This window comes from Ictidomys tridecemlineatus (assembly GCF_052094955.1).
Source record: "Ictidomys tridecemlineatus isolate mIctTri1 chromosome 12 unlocalized genomic scaffold, mIctTri1.hap1 SUPER_12_unloc_2, whole genome shotgun sequence".
Lineage (NCBI taxonomy): Eukaryota > Metazoa > Chordata > Mammalia > Rodentia > Sciuridae > Ictidomys > Ictidomys tridecemlineatus.
The window spans coordinates 249705-277206 of record NW_027520960.1 but is presented as its reverse complement, the minus strand read 5'-3'; the positions used below and the strand labels follow the sequence as shown (position 1 = coordinate 277206).

The 27502-nt window shown below is 59.6% G+C and overlaps 1 protein-coding gene and 1 long non-coding RNA gene across 18 annotated transcripts in view; both read left to right on the top strand.

The window, feature by feature from the left end:
• Window positions 1-19562, top strand: part of LOC144372299 (mitotic spindle assembly checkpoint protein MAD1-like) — an 82091-nt gene extending 62529 nt beyond the window's left edge. For 4 of the 17 annotated variants that reach the window (XR_013432319.1, XR_013432321.1, XR_013432320.1 and 1 more), the window contains exons 2-5: window positions 9916-10138; window positions 10364-14000; window positions 15975-16104; window positions 16457-16716. Coding sequence is in view for 7 of the 17 variants with exons in the window: in XM_078035676.1 (XP_077891802.1) it covers window positions 10361-10448 (88 nt within the window). In the remaining 10 variants the exon portion in view is untranslated. Of the gene's footprint in view, window positions 1-9915; window positions 10139-10360; window positions 14001-15974; window positions 16105-16456; window positions 16718-17664; window positions 17913-17950; window positions 18001-19454 lie in introns of those variants that run through there. The other 13 variants (XM_078035685.1, XM_078035678.1, XR_013432317.1 and 10 more) reach the window with 12 other exon arrangements.
• A 617-nt stretch (window positions 19563-20179) lies between these two features.
• On the top strand, window positions 20180-27089 carry LOC120890491 (uncharacterized). The gene is made up of 5 exons (XR_013432314.1): window positions 20180-20268; window positions 20732-21495; window positions 22573-22850; window positions 24086-26852; window positions 26937-27089. It is a non-coding gene; the product is annotated as an uncharacterized LOC120890491 (long non-coding RNA).
• Window positions 27090-27502: the final 413 nt, after the last annotated feature.

Genomic DNA, 27502 nt, shown 5'->3' with positions numbered 1-27502 from the left:
TGTTCCTCCATGACCCCTGGTGGCTGTGCCAAGGCCCTTGGGCATCGCTTGTCTGGGGGGTGGTTTAAAGGAGGGCCTTTCTCTGTAGTCTCTTCAAGAGCTGCGAGACCTTGGTAGAACCTACCAGAACCCACTGGAACCTGCGTCTCTCTCACCTTCCCTCCAAGTCCTCTCAGCAACCATCTGGACCTTTCTGTAGAATGTGGACACTGGGCCCCTCTGATGTGGGAGCCAAGGAAGAGCCTCCCTGGCCCTTACAGATGCGGCCCAGGCTGCTTCCTGTCCCCATGGAGGAGGTGACAGGCCTTTGGTGATGGCAGCACGTGGCCTGGGGGTTGAGGGGTGTTCATCTGGTAAAAGGGACCCCACATGCAAGTTGCCCGCTCGGAAGCCAAGTGCCAGCGTCAACCCGGGCCGTGACTGGAGGAGGCAGGGGCCGGTGGGAGCCAGCTGCTCTCCCAGCAGCGTGGGGACCCTTCAGTGGCCCACAGGAGAAAGGTTCCTCCTGCTGCAGCTGCTACAGCGTCTTTAGGGTGGAGGGACAGGGCGACGTGTCCCCAGCCCCTGCTGTCCCCTCTCCTTTGGTGGGGGTGCAGCTTTAGATGGGAGCATCCTGTGTCTCAGGGCAGGTGCGCCTCCGGGAGAGGCTGGGGGGCCTCCCTGGGGAACAACTCCACTTTCTGTGACTTTCCTGGACCTGAGAGACCGTCCTGTGCCTCCCATTGACAGGGTCAGTGCCGGGGAGGGACACAGCAGAGACCACGCCTTTCCCTTCCTGAGTGGAGCCTGCTGCGAGGAGCCGGTGGCAGAGGGGACATGAGCCAGCTGGAGGCCTTTGAAACATGGGCTGGAAAGGCCCCAGCAGACAGGGCCTAGCCAGGCTGTCACCGCCTGGGCAGGTGTCCTCGGGGACAGAGACGCAGCCCTTCCTCAGAGCTCACACCACAAGGGGGCTCGACAGGGAGGGACGGGGAGTGTGTGTCTGACCTTGTCTCTCACGGTTCAGTACAGAACTAGGGATACAGGTCCCTCTGGGCTTTCTGGACAGGGCTCCAGGGCCCTGCCGTCCAATATGGTGGCCACTAGCACAAGAATTTAGATGAATGAATTAAGTCAAAATTAAACTCCTCAGCCACTCTGGTGATGCTCGGGGCTCAGTGGCCGGGTCGTCTGGCAACAGCGCTGCGTCCTAACCTTCCTCCCCACCTGCTTTACAGTCCCTGACCCCCCCGCACTGCCCAGCCAGTGTTCAGAAGATTCTCTGATTTCTAAATTCAGGCCTCTGCTCACACACTGATCTGGTTCTAGTTCCGTCTCTCTTTGCACAGTTCTGTGGATTCCAGTGATGAGCCCTACACACCTTTTGCTACGTCTAGTGTTATTATAAATGGTTCATTTTAGTTCATTTCCAGTAACTGCTGTAAGTTATAGAAATGGCAGTTTTTGTATATTAGTCTTATATCTTGCAACTTTACTGAATTTACACCTTGATTTTAGCAAATTCTCTGGGTTCTGCGTATTCCATCAATCATCTGGGCAGGAGGGCAGTTTAGCAAGACATTGCCAGTCCTCGTGCCTGGGCTTTGTGGGATGCTGTTGGCAAACCTTCACCCCTCCTCCAGGCACTGAGAGAGAAGAGGACCTCCCTGCCCAGCTGGACTTGGGCTTGGCCACGGGACCTATTCTGGCTGACAGAATAGAGTGGACCTGAGGCAAGCTGAGGCCAGAAATTCACTTGTGCAGTTAGGCCTCTGTGGTCTAGGATCTCAGGAGAAGAGCTTTGAACTTGCACCTGACCCGCAGTCTCCAGCTGCATGAAGCAGAGAAGTGGAGTCATCTCCTGGTTCCTGGCTGGGTCAGCCAGACCAGTCACCCTGTGAGGTCATGAGCTCAGGGTATGTGCTAAGCTGAGAACCCAGGGGGGTTTGTTACACAGCATTTATGTGGCTGTTGCTGACTGATACAGCAAAGCTAGACTTGAGTCTTTAACCTATTATGTGTTTAAATGGGATCGCCTGGTGGGAGGGTGCTGTGTGAATAAGGAGCTCAGGGGAAGAGGAGGAGGATTTAGCCCCAGGAGACCTAGAAGGGGCAGCAGGTGAGTTATGGGGCCCACAGGCTGTGGTGCTTTCTAGTCTTAAAGAAGAAATTACTTCCTAAAGAAAAGGCACCAACTTAGGAAAGCAGAAGATCAACCTCTGCCACAGGCCTGAGCTGTGGGATGAGGCCCCAGGCTGCCGCTTGGCTCTCTGCCTCCCCCTGCCCGCGCCCCCGTGAGGCGACTGGTTCCTCTCAGCAGTGTCAAGCTCCGTGCCCTGCACTGGAGCTAAGGACTGGGGCCTTCCGGAGCTGGTGCAGGCAAGCCAGGGTGCTGCTTGGCAGCTGGCAAGGGACACGAAATGTGGGGTTGCATCCTGTCCTGTGTCCAGCCCTCAGTGCTGCCCTGGGCAAAGCCGGGGCCTGGTCTTTGGAGGCACTCAGGCCCACCCCTGCTACCCAGAGACACCGTCACTGATGTGCCCCACCTGTGCAGCCTTCTGCTTCCAGGGGCCAAGTGCACCCTCCCCTGGGCACACAGGAGAAAGAAGTCCTCCAGCAGGACACCGAGGTCCCTCTGAGTGAGGCGGCTTGTGCCCACCCACCTCTGCTTGGCTCCCTCGGTGTTTGGAACGGCCCAGCTCTGCAGTCCCGGCTGACGAGACTGTCCATCTCTATGCCCTGAGACCTGCCCCCTATCTTTCATGGTCCACTCCCAGAGGGGACATGGAGGGGTCACCCACATGTTGATGGGGATCACAACAGCGTAACGAAGTGGAGGCTGGCGTGTGAGATGCCACCTGGAGACGTGGCTCCCGGGGAGTGGGAGAGCATATGGAACCAACCTCCAGGACAGGCCAGTGTGGTGGGTGGGCGGCCCTGGTGACCACGGGGGGCCTAAACTGAGCACTTCCACCTCAGGAAGGAAAGCGGGTGCTGTGGGACCCTCTGTTTCCAGCCAGAGTTGTCCTACTCAGCGGGAGATAAATACCAGCCTTCACACTCCAAAGTACTAGTCCTGCTCATAACTTTTCAAACAAGGAATAAAGACGAGGAGACACATAAAAATGGTTCTGTCAATTTGGCCCAATTTCAAATTATCTAATTAGAGGAGAGCCAGAGCTTCCTATTTCTAGAAGCGTTTACTGAGGTTGTTTCCCAGCGAGAGGGTGAGATGAACAGAGGGAGGGCCGGTGGCACAGGGTGGGGACAGTCAGGACCAAGGGCCTGGGCAGCCATGGCCCAGCACGTGGAACCACCAAGGCTTGTGACGCCAGTCAGGGGTGATCTGTCCCTCTGCCAGTGAATAGCAGATGGTTGGCTGGGACGATAATGCCCTGCTGGTCTGTTGCACTTAGCAGCCTTCTTACTCTTCCACGACACCTGGGCCACTCCCTCTCCAACTGTGCCCTTCTTGGGACAAGGTGACACATGCAGTGAGTAGGAGAGCATTCACCATGCGCAGGTGAAGGGCCTCACCCCCGTTCCCGTTAGGACCCCCTCCAGGCACCAACCTGCGCCCCATTCCCTCCCGCCATCTTCCAGGCTCTGATTCACCACAGCAGTTGGGGTGTTGAGGGGCGTGGGGTGACAATGTGTCGGGAAGTGACAGCATCGGTCCGAAGAAGCCCCTTGTCTCAGGAGGCTGTTGGCCATGGCCTGACCACACCGGGCGGCAGGATACTGCCACGTTCCTTCTCCAGAGTCCGTCCAGGCCCACGGGACGGTGCAGACCCAGGTGGACAAGAGCACCCCTCAGGACCTCTTCCACGGTCCGACAGCAGCTTCCACATGGCACAACTTCAGCCGCCAAGGGGGTCTGTGCTTGTGGTCACCCTCCAGCTCAGGCAGAGCCCCAGCTGCCAGTCCAAGCCACAGTGTGTGCGGTGCCCACCTGTGTGCCCTCTTCCTGGCAGATAGTCCCTCTGGCCTTGGAAGAGGGACCTGAGGCTCCCGGTTGAGCCTGTACTGCTGTCTGGGGGCCCTGCTGGGGGTGGGGGCACACTCAGAAGGCTGCCCACCCAGACCAGGTCACGTTCATGTGCTGGGACAGGTGCTGAGGCAGAAGCACTGGACACAACGGTTCCAAGGACAGGCTGCTCCAGCTGGGGCAGGAGACAGGTCAGCGGTTTCCAGGGTGGGTTCCATGTGCGGGAAGCCCTGGGCGTGTGGGAAGGCCTGGTCCCTAACAGAGCAGGTGTGGGGCTGTGCCGAGGGACAGCGGTGGCTCAGGTGGGCGGAGCAGAGGCTCCGAGAGCAAGGCAGGCCACAGCTGTTTCCCAGAGGTTGTGGGAGGGGACCCCTGGTGGCGGCCCCCGCCCTCACCTGCCTGTCTCATCTGTGCCTAGCAGCTCGCTGCACACCTGGGGGTGTCCTGATGTGAATGTCACCTGTCACACTCCCAGTGGGGTGGAAGGCTGGGATGTTGTTTGGTTAGATAGCTCTGGGCTGCAGGGGTGAGATCAGAGGAGGGGGCAGGAGATAGCGGCCAGGGCTTTGGGCAGCCCCAGGTGAGCAGGGCGGGGGACATGGAGGTGGGGAAGGACCTGGGAACATCTAAGAGGGAAGACTGGCCTCCTGTGACCAGGGTCCGGGAAGGAGTACTCAGGAAAGCTGAGGAATTAGAAGCCACATCTCTGGTCTGGGGCTGGCCTGAAGCAGGGAGGGAGCCCAGTTGCTGGCCAAGGCCCAGGGTGCCTCTCTGAGGGCCCTGCAGAACCACGGCTCTGGCTCCTGGGGGCCCACGGCTGCCTCTTGTTTCTGACCCTGAGGAGAGCTCCTTCCAGAGAACTGAACCCCACTTTTGGCCTCTGCAGGGATCGTACAGCCCACCCCCAAAGTCCCTTCAGTGGGAAAGACCCTGAGGCCCTCCTGGGCCTGTCCAAGTGACGTGCTTTCTGGGGCTGGAGGGACATTCTGCTCCGTGGGGCGGGTGGTGACTCGGGACTGAGCGCGCTCTGCCGGCTGCAGGAGCAGGGTCGTGTCATTTCCCTCTGGAGTCTGCGTGTCCACTGTGGGCAGGGCTTAGAGGGGCCCTGCCGCTGTGCTGGGCGGCGGGAGGGCAGTGCCATCCTTCTCCTTCAACAGGGCTGCTCCACGGCGTTTCTGAGGATCAGTTTTGAAATGTGCAGTGATTAAGGACTGTCCTGGCCACACGGCTCTTCTGCCAGCAAGACACAGGCTGATAAGGGCCATCTGTGGAGGTGATTCCAGTGGGCCCCACGTTGGCCACCACAGGGCCAGCCTGGCCTCATCCGGTCTCCAGCCCACTCCTGTGGTCAGCCGAGCCAGCCTGTCCCTGTGGTCTGAAGGCATGTCAGTAGAAGTCACCCAGAGGCACGCAGGGAGACTCCTTGTCCCCCTAATGGGGATTTTAATCCTGCAAAGCCAACAGCCCGGGGAGGGGCGGCCACGCAGAGCAGGGGCCTCGCAGCCAGGGCTGAGGCACGTTGTGCAGAGCCTGCCTCTGAGGAGAGAAAACGGGCAGGAAGAGAAGGGGACGAGGACGATGGGGACAGCAGAGAAACAGGAAGGGGACCGGCTGAGTGGCAGGGTCTGCAAGACCAGCTGAGGAAACAGTGATGCGAAGAGCACCTTATTCCAGATGGGACATGAGACAGGTGACAAGGAGGGCACACGGGGTGGGAGTGGGGGTTCACTCTGCGTGTCCCTGGGGGTGCCGTGCATTTGGTAGCACATGGCTTTGGGTGTCTGTGAGGTCTTATTTCAGGGGATCAGCTCTTGAACTCTCTCTTGGTGGGCCTCACCCAATCAGTTGAAAGCCTGAAGAAACCTAAAGGGTGAACCTCCCCTAAATAAGAGGGGATTCTCCTATGCCTAAGAGCCTCCAGACTAGGTCATCAGATGTTTTCCTGCCTCAGACTCGAAATGAACAATAGCTCTTACAGGTTCCGAAGACGCTGGCTGAAAAACACTCACACTATCACTGTTCCTCCTGGATCAGTGATGGCCAAGTCCCTCTCCAGATCCCGGGTGTGCCTGCCTCTGTAACATGGAGCCCGAGGCTCCCGTAGCTCTTTCTGTGAGTACAGTGTACAGGGGAAAGCATTTTAACAACGCGTCTCAACTGAACGCGTGGACATCTTCCAGCCACTGTTTCCCAGACCGCGCGGCACCTCAGCTCTTCATGACCCCCGCTGCGTGGGGTGGTGCAAGTCATCAGAGATGGCCTACTCGTGCAGAGCTTCTAAGCCAGCGCTGTGCCTCTTTACGTGACGGGCCTGCGCCTCGTGGACTTTGGCGTCCGCAGGGGTCCTGGGACCAGCCCTGCAGCCCACCAAGGGATGGCTGTGCCCGCTCTGCTGTGGGCTCGGTGTCTCTGGGCCACGGCTGCTGAGGGGGGCGGGGGAGCAGGTCCACCCTCAGGCCATGGGGAAGGCCGGACAGGACGGGGAAGCTGCTCTTCTTGGGGAGGAGCCGGCCCCCCAGCACCATTGGAGAAGGAGGGTGAAGCAGGAGAGAAGAACACGGAGCTCCGGAGGAGACAACAAGGACAAGAGCCTTTGTCCCCCAGGCAGCGCAGCGGCCAGCCTGCGGGCAGGGCGGAAACTGGTTTGGGGAGGGTTCTGTTCCTTTGCCTTCCCAGAGAGGAGCCAGCCAGTGGGTAATGGCCACAGGATACAGAGCGCATCCTCCCGTTCCATGAGGGCCTCGTAGCTGAGGCTCCCTTCAGTGTGTCTAGTCTCAGTCATCCTTCTGTCAGGAGGAGGGACAGCGCTGGTCGGCAGGCGACGGCCCTGCAGAGGAGCCGGGAGCAGGGCCTCCCGTCCCTCCCGGCCTCCTCCACAGCACACGGCCCCCAGGACCCCCCTCTCTGCACCACTCCTCAAGGGCCCAGGTGGCCTTTGGGACTGGGGGGCAGGGGACTTTCCCAGGAGCAGCTGGAGGCCTGGCATGGTGCACCTCCTGCCCAGTCCACATGTCACAGCTGCGGGACCGGCCCAGGCATTGGTGACGACCCCCACAGCAGACCCCCGGCACACACCTGGAAGAGCCCTGCTGTCTGAGTGGTGGCAGGCTCTGGGGCCAGAGGGACAGGAGCAGCCTGGGGTGCTATCCACAGTGACCAGCCCAGGAGGCCATCTGCCTATGATGACCAGCTCTGAAGGCCAGCCTATCCACAGTGACCAGCCCTGGAGGCCATCCCATCTGCAGTGACCATCCCAGGAGGCCAGACATGCCCAGTGACCATCCCAGAAGGCCAGTCATCCATAGTGACCACCCCAGAAGGCTGATCTGTGACTAGTCCAGTGGCCACTCCAGGAGTGGCTCTGGCAGAGGAAGGAGGGAGGTGGGCCCAGGTGCAGCAGGGGGCAAAGGGTGGGGGAGGTGGACGGAAGCTGTGGGCTTAGGTGTGTGACGGGGTGGCCAACAGGTGGGCCTGGGGCAGCAGCGAGAGTCCGGGATTCCTGGGTCCCTGGTGAAGACCTTTGCCAAACTGAGGCCTGTGGGAGCCAGGCTGCTCCAGGCAGGTGGCTTCAAGAGGCCTGAGCTCTCCTGGTGGGGATGGCCTGTCCCTGTCACCCTCGAGGGGTCTGGCATGTACTGGACAACAGTGCTGCAGGAAGCCAACAGTCCTGTGCTGTGGGGGACGAAGCTCCCCGGAGCCGGGCGATGGCTAGCAAACCCGTGTGTAAAGGAGACCGCATCCACCCAGTGGGCTGGGGAGGCGTGACACCAAGCAGCCAAAATCGAGCCTGGGGCAGGCTGTGGGCAGCAGGGGCCAGCGCTGCGTCCACTTCTCAGGCGGTCAGGCCTGCTCCAGCCACACAAGGAGCCCAGTTAACTTGGACAAGCTCCCAAGAGCGCTAAAGGAGAGGCAGGCCTGGCTGCCCCGCCCACTGCCGCCCTGCGCACAACCAGGCCTGGGGGCTTCTGCCTGGGCACAGCGGCAGTCCTGTAGGGCCGAGGTCATTTTAGATTAGGAAATTGAGGCTCAAGGGTCCAGACTGTGCCTGAGATTCACTTCCATGGCTTCCCGCAGAAGATCCATGCCTTCAGGGAGGGGGTGCACTCAGCTGGGGACTTGTCACCAGCCTCCCTGGACTCCTGGTTTCCCTGCAGGAAGAGGGAAAGGGCTTTGAGGGGGTGGGGGAGGGCAGACGGGCTGCAGTGTGACCATCCCCAGGAATCTCTGACCACGGCATAGGTCATCCCTCCAAGGCCAAAGGCCTCTCCTCCCCAAGAGCCCCACTTCCTGCTGGCTTCATATGGAGCTCACCCCGATGTGCCTCCCAGGTCTGTCCCCCACGCAGCCTGGCAGTGAGGGGCCGTGGTCTTCTGCCTCGCTGGCACAGAGGGTCCACTGAGCTGTGGGTGAGTTTTGATCTTGGACAGACGACGTCCACTTCCTAGGAGCAGAATCATCTAACGGCTCTAATCTCCAGTCTGTTGGTTTCATTATTTAAACCAAAATGAAATGTGACCCAGAGTGAGAAACAAGACCAAATGTGCGGCCGAGAGCCGCGACGAGGCAATTACAGCCCAGCCGGCGAAGCAGGGCCCCCTCCCGGGACAGGATCAGGAGTCCCCCCAGGTGGGAGGGAGACATAAATGGCTATTGCCAAAGCGAGCCTGTGGGAAATCTCACCATAATGGCACATTTGGAGAGAACAAATCAACTCCCAGGCTGTTCCGACTGCGGCCGTCCAAAGCTGGTGGCCTGGCAGCTACGCCCTGCCAGCTCATTATCACACGACTCTCATTTCCAGCCCTGGAGGGCTTTGTCGTCACTCTCCAGAAGCCCAGGATGACTCTCTGCCAAGCCAGAGGGTGAGGCCGGAAGTCCTTGGGGGGCATGTGCCTCTGAAAGGGAGGGTCATTGGGGTGCCCGGTGCAGAGGTTGGGACCTTTGCTGTGGTGTCCCACACGTCATTTCCAGGTGGTGGTGGGGGGCCCTGGAGGTAGAGGGTGGCATGGCGGGAGTGTGGGGTCTGAGGAAGAGCAGGGTGGAGCAGGGAGCCTGGGCGGGGAGGAGGGGCCTCTGTTCTCCTCTAAGGGCAAGTCGACTTCAGCTCACCTTGACCCCAGGGTCTTGATCCAGTTGGTCCCCAGAGTCCTCTGACTGCTACTGTTCTCCACGTCTCTTTCCACCTGCCTCATGGGCCTCCCCATCCCTCTCTCCAATCCCAGTGTAGCCCGTCTCCCAGAGACTAGCTCAATTTCTATCTTCCAGGATACAGCAATTATGATAATGCTGAAGATGATAGTGATGGCGGTGATGATGTCAATCAAAGTGGTGGTCATGAAGATGATGGTGGTGGTGGTGGTGATGGTGATGATGAAGATGATGGTGGTGATGATGTCGATCAAAGTGGTGGTCATGAAGATGATGGTGGTGATGATGGTGGTGGTGGTGGTGATGCTGATGATAAAGATGATGGTGGTGATGATGGTGGTGGTGGTGATGAAGATGATGGTGGTGATGGTGGTGATGATGGTGATGGTGATGATGAAGATGATGGTGGTGGTGGTGGTGGTGATGAAGATGATGGTGGTGATGATGATGGTGGTGGTGGTGATGCTGATGATGAAGATGATGGTGGTGATGATGGTGCTGGTAATGATGATGGTGGTGGTGGTGGTGATGAAACAGGTGGTGGTGGTGGTGATGATGATGGTGGTGGTGGTGATGCTGATGATGAAGATGATGGTGGTGATGATGGTGCTGGTAATGATGATGGTGGTGGTGGTGGTGGTGATGAAGGAGATGGTGATGGTGGTGGTGGTGATGAAGATGATGATGGTGGTGATGGTGAAGAAGATGATAATAATTACAATACTAAATCCCTGACACTGTGCTTACCAGGTGTTCTGTGTAAGACCTCACTTAATCCTCATATTATTCCTGTTTTACAGGTGAGGACACAGAGACCTGTAGAGGTGACTGCCCATATTCATCTGACTCCCTGCTCTGATGGCCTGTCACCCACGGGCACTTACTCAGGCTGACCCTGTCCACCTTCTGACACCGGGAAGCATGATGTGTATCTTTGGTGGCCAGATCTTCTTTCTGCTCATCTGGGCTGCCAGTGTCCCGCCCACTCTTGCACCCCACCAGGCTGTGGGGGTGCCTTCCTGCGTATATGTCACAGGAACAGGGGCGATCTTGACCAGAGGGGTGGAGCAGAAGGGGGGCGTTGGGGAGCAGAAGATGGTGGCTTGTGCCTGTACAAGAGGGCAGACCGCGAGGCTGGGGCAGCGGGAAGGGCGAGTGCACACGCGGGAACCCAGGGAGGGGAGGGCTCCCTGGGTGGCACGGCGGCAGCAGTAGTGAACTTCACCAGGGGCACCTTTACCCCAGTAGGCCCGGCCCACCCTGCCAGCCTTCCTGGGGCTCCCAGACGCGGGCCTCTGGTTTGTATTTATCTTCCTGTGTCCTGGAGAGGTGACTGAGGGACGCTTTAGCCTCTCCATCCCTGGGGACAGGAGGACTTCTGAGTCAGACAGGAGGAACCATTTATTTTGCTTTGCTAAATGCCATGGGCACCTTCCCGTGCCCACGTTGACAAGCATGTGTCAAGGTAAGCATCACAACAGTGCTGGGCAGGGAGGGGGGAGGGGAGGGGCTGCCCCCGGACACTAGAAGCCTCACCGATTTCGGGAAAAACTCACTTGAAACTGTCACCACCAGAAAAGCACTCGTTTTAATTTATTCCTCACCTGAGTTCACTGGCTTGGAGAGCCCTGCTGCGTCAGACTACTCCTGGTGCCTCAGAGCAATCCTGTGAGGGACATGAGCGTCACGTCCGCCCTCCAGAAGAGGACGCTGGGCCCAGAGAGCTTCAGCAGCTTCCCAGGGCCACAGAGCTGTCGGGGCGGGCTCCTCTGAAGATGTGCCCCCCACCATTCCTCTCCGAGGTGCCTGAATCCAGGCACAGGGACTCCTACCTCTAACTGGAGGGACCACACCTTAAAACACAAGGGGAGTCCTGAAGGACAAGCTACGGGGGAGGGTTGGTGCCAGCCGGCTGTCCAGGTCAGGAAAGCAGAGCCACCAGCTGGTCCTGCAGGAGCCGAAACCAGGCAGCCCTGCAGAGAGAAGCCTGGGCCTGGGGTCTCCTCCTGGGAATGGAGACAGGAAGCTCAGAGCGTGTGCTCAGGGAGGGCAGAGCAGAGACTGGCCACTCCTGACCTCCAGACACTCCTGCTGTTCCTCTGAGGCCACATGTCAGGGGCCATCTCCTGGGTGAGGTCAGTAGGATGGGTCCCCAGAGACTCTGGGCTGGGGGCCACAGGGCCTTGGAGCTTGACATCTTTGTCTCCCCCCCACTGTGGTCAGGCACTGGCAGGCAGAACTGTGATTCTCCTGAGCCACGTTGCCCCCTCCTCTCTCCATCTTTTCTCTGCCCTCACCCTGAAGGTTCTCCCGAGGCTTCTACCTCTGCCTGCAGGGGGAGGGCTTGTTGGGGCTGGTGGCAAGGGTAAGGAGACTCTGGGCAGATGGGCAGTGGGACGGGTAGGTAGCTGTCCAGGGGGCTCCCTTAGTAGGGACCTGGGGCTGGCAGGGGATGAGAGGGTGCCTGTTGAGAGAGGTATGGGGGGACAGAATTTGGGAGAGCAGGTAAGAGAGGAGGAGCCCGTGCCAGTGACTGTGGAGGAAACTGTGCCACGGGAGCCGGAGGGGAGGGGAAGGGATTGAGTGCCGCTAACCGTCTCCAGAGTCCAGAGGCTTTGCTCTTAGCACGTGCTGGGGTTTGAATGTTTCTCTCTCCAAGCTCATGCAGAGCCTAATGCCCACTGAGCTGGTGTTAAGAGGTGGGCCCTGCCTTTGTGAAGGGAATTTATGCCCTCACTGAAGCGGCTCAGAGAGGCACTTGGCCCTTCTAACTCTCCATGTGAGGAACAGCGTTTGCGCCTCCTGCCATGTGAGCACGCAGCAGAGGGGCCACCGTGAAGGAGAGAAGCCCTCAGCAGACGTAGGAATCACGTCTTGATCTTGGGCTTTTAAATTCCAGAACTCTGAGAAATAACTACCTAGATTACAGGATTTTGTTAGGGCAGAAGAAACAGGGTTTGTATTAGACTGAAGGGTGTCCCCCTAGACACTGGAACCTCAGAATGCGGTTTTATTTGGAAAGAAGGTCTTTGCGGAGGCAATTACGGCAAGGCTTGAGATGACATCATGCCAGATTAAGTGGTCCTTAAATCCAATAACTAGTGTCCCCATAAAAGCTAGAGAAGAGACCACAGCGGAAGGCATGAGAGATGAAAGCAGAGGTGGAGGTGCTGTGCCTATAGCACAGGGCGCCGAGGATGGCCAGCATCCTACTTGGGGTACACTGCGTCCGAGTTGTGCTTCTATCCAGAAGGATACCCAACCCTAACTCTGTGTCTCACTTCCTGCCTGTGAGATGCAGGATCCATATCACTGAGTCATTTTGAGGGTTAAACAGATTTTTTTAAAATCTATGTACAATGCTCAGTGGGCTATCTCAGACTTAGCAAGAGTCCCCCCCCCCATTGTTCCACCTTGTGCCTCAGGAATTATTCATCCTGTTTCACTTTTGATAAATCTGGGACTCGGGCAGGGTACCTGAAAACCCCCACAAGATCCCTTGTTCTTCTCGAGTCTTCTCCTTGGAGTAGAAAACACCTCATGGGTTGGCTCTGACAGGAATCCTGTTGATAAATTTTGAATGCAAAGAAAAACCAACACATTGTCTTCAGTAAGTAGCCAGGTTGAAAGTAGAGATGTGTGGAGCCAGAAAATGCTCAGAGGCCTTTATTGAAATAGATGACTGTTGGGGTTTGCATCTCACATGTATCCCAAAGTGCATGTGTAGAAGGCTTGGTCCTCAACAGAAGGTGCTGTTCACATGTTGGAAACTTGAGGAAATTAGGCCATTGGGAGAGTGCACTTGAAGGGGGTATTGTGTGCCAGTCCCTCTTCCTCTTCTGCTCTCTTTTCTTCCTGCCCGCCATGAGATGAGAAGCCTTTCCCCACCACATGCTCCCCACAATGATGTCCTGATTCTCTAGAGACCCAAGGCAATGGGGCCAAGTAACCCACTGGACTAAAACTTTGGAAATCATGAGCCAAAATAAACATTTCCTCTTTGTAAGTTAATTTTCTCTGATATTTTATCCGAGTGTTGGAAGCCGACTAACAGAAAATCAGTGCCAGGAGTGGGTCTGTGGCCTGATCATGCGTTTCAGAAAGCATTGGAAGTGGTTCTCAGGAGGAATTAGGAAATATTGGAAAGTGTCCTAGGAAAAGTCTTAGATGCTGGAAGCAGAGCTTAATGGTCATATCTGTGGGATATGACCACAGCTGGGCAGTTTTCTCAGCCCTGCCACCACCAGGGGAGCAAGTGACCCTCTCCAGTGTGCCATGCTGTTGAGCGGGCTCTTGGGTGGATCCAGGGCATTTGATGCATTTCGACTCAGTGTATTTTCAACTTACAATGGACTTATTGGGGGTGACCCCTTCATTCGTCAAAGGGCTTCTGTATTTGGTGTCTTTCCAGAAATGATTAATCGGTCACCAGGTGGCCTCACCCTACAAGACTGGTGTCCTAAGAGGGACAGCCATGTGAGGGCTCAGGAGGGGATGTCCACGGAGGGGCCTCAGAGGAAACCAGCCAAACCTTGATCTCAGACTCCCAGCCTCCAGGACTAGGTTGTTGAAGTCACCCAGACGAGGGCACTTGGTCATGTGGCCCAAGCAGATGGGCTTTCCACACCCCCCCACCCCCACAGGTTGAGGCCATTAGCTCTCAATCTCTGGTCGACACCAGAATCACCTGGAGGCTTACTTAAAGGGCAGATGCAGGGGCCTGGGGCATGGCCGAAACCTGCATGCTCACTGGTGCATGCTACTGATGCTGACACTGGACCTCAGGTGGGATACCCTGCCATGGGACGACAGGGACTTGCCGGGCCACCCTCATGTCCCTGGTCCCCACAGTCCTGCCGGCTCCTGCCATCTCAACTTCAAAACGGTGAGGCTGAATGTCTTTAGACTCTGTTGGTTTTGCCTGCAGGGCCCCAGGCAGGGTCAGGGGATGCTGTGGCCAGCAAGCCACCGGCTGAGGATGTGGTGAAGGGAGCAGCTTTCTCTCTCCCTCAGGACACTTTGTAAAGTCAGAAAGCAGGAAGGGGGTGAGAGAGCCACGCTAGGCGCAATCCCACACGGAGACCCTTGTTTGTTGACAGAGGGGTCAGACAGGGGACAGGGGGCTGTTATCTCTGGAGACCTTTGACAAAGCACACGTTTTCCTTTGAGGAAGCGCTCGGGGGCCGGGCCTGGGTTTAATAATGGAGCCCTCACACAGGAGAGGTGAGGTCTGGACGGCTCTGTCTGCTGAGAGCTGTCTAATCCTGATAAATGGAGCTCCGTCCTTCCCACTGTGAACAGTCCTGGCGTTAGATTAAACATATCAATCCTGTTTGTTACCTTCTCTGATCCGCCAGCTGGCACCTGGCTGGCCCCTGGGGATCTGTCTTCGATGGCCCTACACAGGAAGTGACAGGGTTCAGCAGCAGAGACCGGGATAATTGCTTGTGGTGCGGCCCCAGGGGGAGGTGGCCACAGAGGGTGGATGCTGTCACAGAGATGAGGTCGGGGAGCTGCAGCTCACTGGGGATCCTGTGATGCTTTGGCAGAAAAATGTTTCTGAAATAGATGCTGCTCCTGCCCCTTCAGGCTGGCAGCTGTCTCCAGGCTGAGCTGTGCGGGCCTGGAGCACTGCTCCTGGGGTGGGAGCTGCCTGGCTGCAGCCCCCCTGCAGGGTACATCCCCGTTGACCCGGTGGCTGACTCTGTGGCCTGTGTCAAAGGGCCAGCACTGCACCTCGGGGTGTGGCCAGTGTGGGCAGCTCCCACTCCAGCCTCCAGTCACGGCCTCTTCCTGCTCAGGCCCCTTGCAGCGCCCCTTCCCCTGAGAGAGGGACTTGGTCACAGGCACCCAGATTTCTCTCCTCCCCATGGCAACGGCCCCTCCCTCTTGCATGGCCCCTCCCATGGCAATGGCCCCTCCCACTGCAAAGTTGCCCCTTTCTCTCTTACAATCGTCCTCTGAAGCGAATTGCTCCTTCCAGGCAAAGATGGTTTCCCTGGGCAGGTGTGTCACGGCAGGTGTGTCCTAGGCTGCTGGCCCCACCTGGTCGCTGTTTATGCTGTACCTCCAGGTGTGCCCTCCCTCAGCCAGGCCCGGCCCCCTGGGAGGTCCACACTGGGACAGCAGCTGGCCGGATGGAGGGGTTGGGCCAGGGGCTCTCCCCATCCAACTGGAACCTGTCAAACCGGGAACAGCACCTGCTGTCAGAGTCTTGATCTCAAATGTGAACACAGAAGCTTGTCCCCAGGGCCTGGCCCCTGGAGGGACCTGGTCATCACAGGAAATTTTAGGTCCTGATCAAAGACACTGAGGGCAGCATGTCCTTGAATTAGCCACCCAATGTGTGCACGGTCCTGGGCGGTTCGTCCTGCAGGCCTTGGCCTGGCTTCCTCAGCTGCCCTGTCCCCAGTCCCCTGTTTCCTCCTGACCCACTGACTCCAGCCCAAATCCAGTATGTGTGGATTCCATGAGGGTCTCCGCTGTGACGGGGGCTGGCCTGGGACAGGGGATGGCCTCCGCTGTGACGGGGGCTGGCCTGGGACAGGGGATGGCCTCTTCTGTGATGGGGGCTGGCCTGGGACAGGGGCTGGCCTCTGAAGCCTCAGGGGCTGGCAGGAAGTGCTTCCTGAGATGAGGGACAGCTGAGGGACACTGCCCTGACCCCAACAGTGGAGCGCTGCAGAGGCCACCTGCTGCTTCCCAGAAGGGCAGTCTGTGCAGGTCTCCTTTGAAACCCATATGGAGACTTGCGCATCCTGTGAGGGGTCCCCAGGGGGGTGGGGGGACAGGGCTTCTGTCACCCAACAGCAGTGGGTGAGGCTCCCTGTTGACACTGGTCATTTTGACTCTCTCATAGCATGGAGGCAGTGAAGATGGCGGTGGACTGGTCATCCAGGAGTGACGTGCACTTGTGATTTCCCTGTGCCTGCCTTGGGGGATGCGGTCACCCTACCCCTTCCCTGGCTCCAGGACCCCACGTAGAAGTCGTGAGTATCTGGCCCCGAGCCCTGGTCTTACTTCAGGCAGACACAGGTCTGGGTTCAACTCCTTCTGGGTCTGCCTGACCCATCTGGGCTTGTCACGGGCACTGACCGATGGCCAATGGATGGCCACCTTCTCCTGCCTCCCTGGAACGGCTAGAGGTCAGCATCAGCCAACAACTTCCAGGGGCTCTTAGGGCTGAGAAGAGGAGCCTGGGGTCTTTAGTGACCTGCTGGTCCTGTCCCGGCACTACCCGGGCATTGGGGCCCTTCTTCCTTCCCGGACGCTTGGTTCCCTGCGGGTCGTGGCCATCAGAGGGGAGCAATTCCTATTTTTTGTTATTATCATTTGCTGCAGACGGACCAGTCACTTCATAAACGTTAACAATGACAGATCACCAGTGCCAGCAACACCACAGTCACATGATGACGGTCATTACCCAAGGGCGGCTCCATGGGCCAAGCAGCAGGAGCCGCCACCTAGCCAAGGCAGGATGGGTGCCTGAGCAAGAGCCCGGGGACGAGGGGGCTTGGCCATGCCAGGGAGGGTCCCTGTCCTCCACCCTCGGGGACAGACGGGGAGTAGGCAGGGGAACGGCCACCAAGGTCCCTATGCAGGTTTCCTGAGCTGCAAGTCCCCGTGCACTGGGCAGCTCACACCAGCAGAACCCATTCTCAGGACCTGAAGCCCCGGTGTGGGCTGGGGTGGTGCTGCCGAGGCTGGGAGGGAGGATCGAGCCCTTTCCCAGCCTCTCTCCGGGTTTCGGGTGGCTTCTGACATCTTGGAGACCTGGGCTTGAAGAGTGTCACTCCTCCTCTGCTTCTGTCCTTGTGTGGCCTGCTTTCCTGGGTCTCTGTGTCCTTTCTTCTTCTGAGGATGCCAGTCATTGGGCCAAGGGCCAAGAAATCCTTTATGGACTCAGCTTGATGACATCCACAAAGACCCTGTTTTCAAATAAAGCCACATCCTGGGATCTGGGTGGACATGATTTTGTGGGACACTGCGCTGCCCACTACCATCACTGAGTTAAAAGACGTCCACCTGTCCACGTGGGCACCATTGCCGGCCACATGAGCTGGTGGTTTGCTCTGTTTGTCACACGGGGTGGACATAGTGGAGGGAGGCCCTCCCAGTGTCCGTCCCTCTTGCCTGAGTCCAGGTCCTCTGGATTTTGAGGAGGCTGGGAACCTCCTCCCTTGAGGATTTCTGGGAAGACCAGACACACAGGCTGGGGAGGGGAGAGGCTGGCCAGCCACCCCTGGGACCACAGGGTCTGCCCCGTGGGGGGACACGCAGGCTGGTGGGGGGGAGGCTGGCCAGCCACCCCTGGGACCACAGGGTCTGCCCCGTGGGGGGACACGCAGGCTGGTGGGGGGGAGGCTGGCCAGCCACCCCTGGGACCACAGGGTCGCTGAGCAAGGATCCAAGTCAGAAGCCTGTTTAGTGGGTGGGGGACCCTCCAGAGACCCCAGTGACTACAGCAGCAGGGTCTATGGGAGGGAGGGGCCTCGGAGTTCTCCTGCTCTAATGCATAAACGGTCACTCCATGACCACTTTGAACACAGGTCACAGAAGGACCAGTTGCCCCAGCCTGACCAGTAGGAGTGACAGCACATTCTTCACCAATCAAAGCTCTACCCTCACCCACTGTCCCAACCTTCTACATTCAAACAATGAAGACAGCAGACACTGAATTACCCCCACTCTCCAGCAGCACCCAACCCAGAGCAAAGCCCTGCGTCCCCCAAACCCTCAGATCTCCTAATGTGACCTTAAATCTAGAAGGCGCTCTCTTGACTCTCAGGGACGTGCCCCAGGGCTCCCCACGGTGTGTGATCCTTCTGTTGCCAGGAGCCATAAGCCCACGCTGACCACGGTGAGTTCCTGCTGGCTGTGCTGGCAGGACCTAGACCTGGGGAGACGGCCATGTGGGCCCTGCACTGCCTCGACGCTGACCCGTGCCCTGCATCACCATCTTGCGGGATCCTCCTCCTCAGGCTTCTGGTGGGTGCTGTAGGTGGGAACCCGAGGCACAGGGGCCACTCACACAGGGCCTGTGTGTGCTCAAGGCCACCTGGGCCACGCGTGCCCACATCTACATGGCTGTCTGTATCTGTGCTGGGTCACCTGTGTCTGCACCTGTGTTCGCACCTTCCTTGGGTTGTGTGTCTGTTCCAGTGTCCACGTCTGTGTTCGTACCTGTGCAGGTGTACACACACCTGTGCAGGTATCTCTACTTGCATGTGTGTTTTAGAATTTATCAAATACCTTAGATGGGGACACTGAGGCACAGAGCTGTGCCTGGCTCTCCCCAGGGCAAACTGGTCAGCTGTGGGCCTGTGGTCCAGGAGGACAGCCCGGTGTCCACTCTGCCTGTCCTGTGCTGGGCTGCTCAGCACCTGCGGGTCATCTCCTGCTGGTAGGAGTTAAGTAAGCACTTGCTGGACGAGCGGAGGCAGGAAGGCGGGTGGACTCTCCACTGTGGGGCGTGGAGTTGATGCAGCCCCCAGGAGAGTAACTGGATTATGGGCAGTAAAACTGAAACCGCTCACTTACTGCCACCCTTGGCCTCTCTCCTGGGACGGTGACCAGAGGCACATCCACACGCCTGCTTAGAGACCCGCAAAGAGCAGCCTGGCAGCCCCGTCTAAGGAGAGCCGGGGTGCCAGGCCGGGCTGCACCTCTGCAGGTGGGGAGTGGAGACGGTGGGGGCTGGGGGCTGGGCGAGGAGAGGGAGGGGCACGAGAGACAGGAGAGACAGCGCCCACCCGGGAAAACACACGGACCCATGGACGTTTATCAACGTGGATGGGCCACAGTCAGACCCTGACAACAAAGCAGCTTGCTGAGTAGTCGCAGGATAGGGTGCTGTTTGTGAAACTTGCTGAGTACTCCTGACACCCCACGGGGCAGAGGGAAGAGGCAGGCGGAGAGTGAGAGGTGGAAACAGGGGCAGGAAGGAGGCAGAGGGGGCAGAGGCTGGCCGTAGGGCCTCGGGGCTCCCTGTGCTGCACTGGGGTCCCGGGCGGGGTCTGAGGCAGGGGGTTCTCTTTCATGTGTTTAAGTCTTTCCAAGCTGAAACCCTGTTAGAGAGAAAGGGACAGAGTTGAAGGGGAGTTTGTGGGCAGCGGGGAGGGGAGAGCCATCCAGCAGAGGGGCCGAGTCAGAACTGCCTCCATGGCTGGGGCCAGCGGGAGAGGGACCGGGCTGTGGACGGCGGCCACGCAGGGCCCTGGAGACTCAGCGCCTTGAGGATTTGATCTTTATTTTGTGTGTGATGAAAATGGGAGGAGCCTGAGCACAAGGGCCAGGGGGAGATTGGCATTTTAGGGTTTATTCTGCTCGTGTCCTGCAGCTGCTGGAACCAACGTCCACACCAGGGGACTCTGAACCACAGAAGGCTCTTCTTTCAGAGGCCCAGAAGTCCGGAGTCCAGGTGTGCAGGGCCAGCTCTCGCTGCAGGCACTGGAGGGTCCTCCTGCCCTGCCCAGCTTCAGTGGCCAATCCCTGCTGCTCTTGGTGAGGAGCTGCGCCGCTCTGCTCTCTGCCTCCTCTGTCCTGTGCAGGGCCTCTTCCCTGGGCCTCTTCCCTGTGGGTCTGAGTCTTGTGGATCCTTCATCTGCCCAGAAATGACCCAAGTGTGCAGAGCAGGGAGGGGCTCACGGAACCCGGAGGTGACTTAGCTGTCCTTCGGGTCCTCTTGGCCAGCTCTTCAGAAGGACAAGGGGTGTGGAGAGCAGAGAGCAGCTAGAGAGCAAGGAGATGAGGAGGGAGGGAGGGAGGGAGGGAGGGAGGGAGGGAGGGAGGGAGGGAAGGAGAGGGAGGGAAGGAGGGAGGGAGGGAAGGGGAGGGAGAGAATGGGAGGGAAGGGGAGGGACGGCTCAGCGCTGGCCGAGGGGCCAGGTTGGGAGCTCCACACAGGAGCCCCCTGCAGCAGGTTGGGTCAGGCTTGGGAGGAGCCGACCAGCCAGCCCCTGGCCTCTCCCACAGGAGGCTCCTCTCAGTCTGTCCCACCCTCCCTCTCCGTGTCCATGACATTTTTGGGTCCTGTTCCTTTCTCCAGGGCCCCCTGATCTGGGGTACAGTCTGGGCCAGCCACCAAGTGCTCCCTTGGACACGTTGATCAACTTCCTCCAGTCTCAGGAGAGTTTAAGCACCTGGGGTCAGAGGTGAGCAGGACCAAGGCCCTGGCTGGAACTGGGGTCCAGGTGTGTGTGGGCGCTGGACAGATTAGGGGAGGTGGGCCTCAGCAGGGCAGCCAGTGTGGGCCAGGGCCTTGGGGCCGATGCTGAGAGCGGTGGGTCTGGAGGGGTGGGTGGTTCCCCAGAACTCCACAAGGACAGGGAGGCAGGGATGGTTTACTGGCTACTCTGTGTCCAGCACCTAGAACAGCACCTGGGACATGCGTGGTGAATCATCCTAAATGTCAGCTGACCAAGCCAACGAATGGGTGGAGAAGGGGAGTGACAAGCCGCCCCCACAGGCCAAGCTGGGCTGCTACAGGTGTGCTTGGACCTGGTGGGAGTGGACGGTGTCCAGAGAAGCAGGGAGAGCTAATGCTAGTGGCTGGTACAGGCAGTAGGGAGCTGTGGGAAGTGATGGAGCAGGGGAAGAGCAGAGCTATGCTTTTAGGTGACAAAGGAGTCAGAAACCTGGCCATGAGCTGTTGAGATGGCCTGGATAGAGGCTCTCAAACCTGCGCCCAGGTGACACCGGGAGGCTGGCAAGTAACAGAAAGCCCCATTCCACGCACCATGGCAGCCACCACCTCTGCCTGCCCAGCATCGCTGCCGGGACCTGGAGGAGGACTCTGGAGGCGTTTCTTGGACACCCGAGTTTGCTGGCTACTCTGTGTCTTTGCAAACGTCCTTAGGAAGGGGGGTCACACTGGATGAGAGGGGCCCTAATCCAGCGACTGGTGCCCCTTTAAGAGAGAGGAAGGGGCGCAGAGGGAGAAGGCGGTATAGAGATGAGAGCAGGGGCTGCATTGAGGCCCATGGACAGGGCGGGAAGGGTCCTGCCCAGAGCTGTCAGGGGAGCCGGCCCTGCTGGCCCTGGACGTCAGAGGCCCCCCAGGATGCAGGGCGGAGCTTCGCTGTTTTCAGACCCCCCACCCGCCCAGTGCAGGGCCACCTGGCTGGTCACAGCCACCGGAGGACCCTGCCCTGTGCTTTGGGTACTGCTGTCAGGCTCTTCGTCTCCTTGGACCTCGCTGGGTCCTGCGCGCAGTCTGCAAGCTGTTTTCTCATCTGCTTCAAGGCTGAGGAGACGCAAGGAGGTGCAGGCGGGCCCCGGCCATCCACCCCGGCCACCAGCTTGGCTTGGCACACAGGCTGCGGGGAGCTGTTGGATCCTCGGCTGCGAGTCCCGCACTGCCACGGGTCACAGGCAGGGCTGTGAGTCGAGTCGACTGTCCGTGAGGATCTGGTGGGCCTACAGAGTCACAGTCTGTTTTGCAGGGATGCCCTGTGAGGTGCCCCAAGGTGGGGGGCCGCGTCCTCCCCTGCCAGGTGGCCCAGGCACCCGCTGATAGTGGAGCTTGCGCAGGCTCGGGAGCCTGTGATTATCATTGAAATAGCACTGTGTACTTGGTGGTTGGACACGGCCCCACTGTAAAGAAAACACATGGGGCCGTCAGTCAGCACGCGGGGCGGGAGGTGCCTGCCCAGGACAACCGCGGGGCTTGGAGGAGGTTCCTGCACCCCTGCTCCAGTCTGAGGGTCTTCCTGGCAACCTGGAGGGACGACTCCATATGGGTTGGAGGACCGACAGGGCAAGGTCCACCCAGGAGACTCAGGCCCGGGGCCTCTGGTGGGCGCTGGACAAGGGTGGGCAGTGGAGGGCCCTGGAACCCGGCTGCCCTCGGACCCTGCGGCCCAGGGCCGGGGCCAGAGGGCGAGCCCAGCACCTTCCCAGCAGGCTCCGCGTGCTCACTGCCCTCCGCAGTCCTCTCCTGGTGTCGTTCTGGGGCCCAGCGGCTTGGTTCTCTCAGGGACGGGGGAGCAATGCAGGCTCCCAGGCCTGCCCTGTCCAAGCCCTGGGTCGGAGCGCTCCTGCAGGGATCGAGTGGCGGGACTCTCCTCACCTGTTCTAGACACACCTGGACCAGGTGTGCGGGCTCTTCCGGCCAACGCCACAAGGTCATGGGGACACATCAGAGTCAGGGCCCTGGACATGACCTGGGCTGGTAGCCACGGCTGAGAAGGGCTCTGGGCAGTGCCTGGATGGGCTGTGGCTCCTCCCGGGGCCCCTCAGAGACAAGCTGACCCCTCCTGCTTAATCCCAGTTTGGGCTCATCTAGAACTTTCTCATAACTGTGTTCGTCAGGGCCTTAGCCGGCCCCCGGCTGGCCTCGTCAGAGCTGTGTCCCAGCTCCTGCGAGCTCTCCATTGCTCTCGGCTCAGACCACCATGTGCCCTGCTGTGGGGGGTCCCTCTGGCTCCCCCGAGTCTCCACCCCTGCTTCCCCTGCAGAACCGAGTCTGGGTGGAAGTGAGCAGAGGGCACAGTGGATGGCGGGTGTCCTTAAAGAGACAGAAGGGACACAGACACAGAGGAGAGGCCAAGAAGATGGAGGCGGAGACAGAGTGAGGTGGCCACAGGCTACGCCAGGCCTGGACCCTCAGGAGCTGGAAGAGGCAGGGGACGCGTCCCTGGAGTGTCTGGAGGGAGCATGGCCCTGTGACACCTTGATTTCAGACTTCCGGCCTCCAGGCACCAGAGGAGGGCTCTGTGCCGTCCAAAAGCGACAGGTTGGTGTGATGTGGTGCAGCAGCCCCAGGACGCTGACGGGGCTCTGTGCTGCTTTGGCCAGGACAAGCCCTGAGTGACGCTGGGAGGGGCAGGTTTCAGAGGAGGCTCTGGAGAGGGCCTGGAGAGGCATTTCAGCTGCCCCTAACATCACAGGACGGGACAGGAGAGAGGTCTGAACGGAGGTGACCGCCTGTCCCACCTTTCTCGTCATGGGGCGGTGACACTGTGAGCTCTGGACTTGGACCCTGCCATGCTTCGGAACAAGCATGGGTGGGGGCTTGTGAGCCTGGGTGTCTCTCAGGCTGTGGAGAGCTGCCCTCTGGCCATGTGAGCTGGCCCTGCTCCCGTGGGGTTTTGCTTAGTTAGGGGGTGACTTGGGTGCCAGCTCCCCTTGCAGCTGATGTGGCCCCAGGGCTGTGTTAGAGCCTGTGGAACATTAGTGCATGTGGGTGGAACCTCCCGGGAAGTGACTCTAAGGGAGAGGCACACATTCTTCCTTTGTGCCTTCTTCATGCTGGCTTAGATGCAGCTGAAATGGCTCGAGCTAGAGCAGCCATCTTGAACCACAGGGCTCTCTTGGGAGACAAGACTGTGGCGAGCAGAGCAGCAGCAGGCAAGGAGGGTCACACCTGGGACTTCATGCATCAAGGCTGCCAAACAACCTGGGCAGCAGAAGTAAAGCTGTCCCTGTGCAGCCTCTGCTGTTTGTGCTGGACATCAGGGGCTCCCAGGACCTAAAATCATGAGCGTCCTCAGCCCTCAGAGCTAGGCTGCACGCAGTAGGGTCTCAGAATACTTCTTGGATCAGTGAAGGAGTGCACAGTGTCAGGTGCTGCCGTCTAACCACCGGGGATCTTTCGGCTGGGCTCATTTTGCATCTGTGTGTGACAGACAAACACCGGGTCACGGAAGCTGGATCCCTGTGAGCATCGTGAGGGTGGCTTGTGGCCCTGAGAGGGGAACTGACCTCACAGGTCCGTCCAGGGCGGCTCTGGTCAGGACGCATTCTGGACTCTGGGATGCAGCTCCCTGGCCACTGGGGAATGGGGGTATCTCCTGGCCCCTCCCGCCAGCCCATCAGCTGGCCTGTCCCGATCTCCAGGTCCTGGGATAGCTCCCTCCTCTGAGCTGCTCTGGGGGCATCCGCTGCGCGTCCCACGGGCTGTGCTGTGGCTGGACGGTGTTAGCCAAGGCTGGGGCCCCATGACCCCTGTGACCTTCTTCCTCTTACCAGGTCCCCCCTGAAGGTTCTGGCCTCCAGCAGCACCACACTGGGGACCAAGCGGTTCCAGATCAGACCCTAAGAGACAGTGTCCCCCGGGGATTCCGCATCTGGAAGTCCCTGTGACTCTGACCTACTGGGGACACCACACAGAGGTCAGCCAGTCCCCTCTGTGGGAAACTCATCAGGCCCGTGAGGGTGGCCCTCCTCCCACATGAACAAGTGCCAATACAAAGGGACATTTGGACACAGACGACTGGGGAAGAAGGACGTCAGCCATGGCCACTGTCAGGGCCCAGGCCACTACGGCCCCAGATGGACCTCCCCCTGCATCTTGGCCTTGGACCTCTGCCCTCCAGGCTAGGACAGGAGAAGTTCCTGAGGTCAAGCCCCTGGTCTGTGGCACTGGTTTCTGTGGCCCTGGAAACTCACAGGGACACCTGGGAGGGTTCCATCCTCAGCCAGCCGGGAGCCCGCAGGACGTCAGGAAATGCAGGACGGGCCGCTCTGGGCTTCCCCCGTCATGGCCTTTAGTTCAAGGTGAATGACAGGACACAGCGGAAGCTGCCCTTGGTGAGGGAGAGGGGCTCCATGGCCCACGTGTCCCTGTCCCCACCTCCAGTGGCTGCTGAGGCCATCTGCGGTCTCTGGGCTACTGGCCAGCGTGGGCAGCTGTGTCTGGGACACTCTGGGAGCCCTGCTCATCTTTTCCAAGCACAGGAGTCACCTGGAGCACCACTGGCAGAAGGAGCGTCCCCTCCCCCCGCCATATGGCACCGTCAGGTGACAGGTCTGGAAGATGACGCCAGTTCTCCACGGGACATGGCTTCCCCTCAGCTAGGGACACCTCTTGCCACATGCCCTGTTGACAGAGGCCCTGGGCAGGGCAGGCGTTGCTGTCCAGCTCTGGGTTCCACTCCATGCTGATGCTGCGCTGGACGTAGCTGGGGTCTTCAGGGTCTGGTTTCTGCAAATTGAGTTCTGGAACCATCTGCGCCTGCCCAGGCCAGGAGGGCCGCTTGGCCAGTGCAGCTCAGGCTGAGGACTTTGTAAAGTGAGGTTCTAGCAGCTTTCTCCTTGGGACGTGTGGCCAGGTGCTGGCCAGGGGATGGCACACAGACAGATAAGAGGAGGGCCCAGCGGGCTCCGTCCCCTCCCAGGTACAAGTGGCCAGCAGTTCTCAACTCAGGGCCTGCTGGGACGGCCCACAGGGTGACCCACAGTACAAGGCCCTGCCCAGCTAGTGCCAGGTTCAGGGTCAGTTTTGGCAAACGTGTCTGGCTTTGCCCTGTGGAAGAATTTAAGAATAAACCAGGGACCATTCCAAGAATCCAGGTGGGAGCGGCCATCACCCCACGCCGGGCGAGGAGGACCCAAAGCAGGAGAGAAAGAGGAGAGCTGGGCGGTGGGCAGGACCCACCCGTCTGTCCCTGAGATTCTGGGACATCACATTCCTCCTCCTGCTTAGTCCCCGAGGATGGCTGTGTCCCTGGGGCTTCTCCAAAGGGCCAGGGAGTGCTCTGGCCTCCCCACCTCTGGGCTTGAAGGCACCGAGGACTCAGCTGTTCTCCTGGGGTTCGTTGGGGTGTTCCAGGGACCCCAGATGCCCAGAGCTGTGTCCAGGACACAGGCATGGCATGCCCCAGGGAACCAGCAGGGTGATCCCCGGGAGGATGTGAGTGGACACAAAGGCCCATATAGTGGTGGCCGCTTGGCTGCCCCGTCCAGGGAAGGGTTCCTGAGGGGGCGGCTCTGCCACAGCTGAGGGCCACAGGCGTGTGGGGGAGGAGGGAAGAGTGGTCCAGGGCCAGCGTGGTGAGATGGCCCATGCTGGGCTCTGGGGGGTGGGAGGGCCGCGGGAGGCGGGAGTCTGTCTCCCTGCAGCCGGTTCCCAGGGCTCTGTGCCGGAGGTTTCTGAGCACCTCTGAGGCCAGCCCCTGCCTCCAGGGTGGAGGACAGACTTCGGGCTCCCTCCCTCCTCAGGGCCGGGGACCCCCTCGATGGGGGATAATGGCTTTCTCTCTCTCCGTCTCCCTGGGCCGCCCAGGCCCTGGCTGCACTGCCTCTCCACTGTAATCAGAACTTTAATCTGAACTACTTCAGAGCACTTCCCAGCCTGCAGACAGGCTGATTTACAGAGGAGCAAATGCCACCAGAGCCTCGGTGGCTGCTCTTGGAAGGCTGGTCTCGTAGACCGCGTAGACCACACTCGCTGGGCAAGCAGCAAGCTGGCCAGGGGGCGGTGATTAGGATACTGGCCGGGAGGCGGGCGGGGAGGGGTGGCGAGAAGTCTCACATTTCCTGGACATGGCCTCGGCAGGCTGGAGAGGAGGATGGGGTTCCCGAAAGGTCAAGCCGTGGGGATCACAGGAGCCTCGCGTAGGGCGTCTGCCGCTTCTAGAGCATGGACAGAAACCAGAAGGACATCCTCCTCTCTGAGGTCGCCTGGAACAAGAGCCGAGAGCCAGGTCTTGGTCGTTTGGAAGACCAGCGTCTCCTGTCCTGAGGGCAGCCGCGCCTCGTGCAGTGGTGGGCGGGGGCCGAGCCCTTCCCAGAGGACCCGGAGGGAGGTGCTCGCCCCCGAAGGCCTCAGTGTCCTTGTTAAAACCAGCCCAGGGCCTGGCTGACCCGTGTCCAGGACTCACTCTGCCGGGTTCTACTCCAGTTGCTTCATGGGCCCACTCATGGGGTCCTTCCGAATCAGCGAAGCTGGTGCCATTATGTCCCCACGTACAGGGGGGGAAGCTGGGGGACAGGGAGGCCAGTGACTCACCCTCAGGTCCCACGGGTCCTCTGACGGCCATTATGTCCCCACGTACAGGGAGGCAAGCTGGGGGACAGGAGGCCAGTGACTCACCCTCAGGTCCCACAGGTCCTCTGACGGCCAGGAAGCCTATTGCAGAGTTTAGGCAGGTTCACTCGGAGCTGGTGGGATGTGGGTTGTGCAGTCAGGGCAGCAATGTCCTCCTCACAGAGGGGTGCGTGTGTGTGCATGTGCGCGTGTGTGTGTGCATGTGCGTGTGCGCGTGTGCGTGTGCATGTGCACGTGTGCGTGTGTGTGCGTGTGTGTGCGTGTGCGTGCGTGTGCATGTGCGTGCGTGTGCGTGTGCGTGCGTGTGCATGTTTATGTGCGTGTGCGTGTGTGTGCGTGTGTGCGTGTGCATGTGTGTGTGTGTGTGTGTGTGTGTGTGTGGCCGGGAGTGGGGGAGTTACATGCGATGGGGGGGATGTGTGGAAAGCACCTGTTATGGTTTGGATCTGAGGTGTCCTCCCAAGCTCACGGGTGACACAACGCAAGAAGATTCAGGAGACATCACTGGGCTGTGGGAGCCTTGCCCCAGTCGGTGACCTCATCCCCGACAGGGATGAGCTGAGTGGTCGCCGAAGGCTGGCGGGTGTGGCTGGAGGAGGCGGGCACTGGGCTGCGGC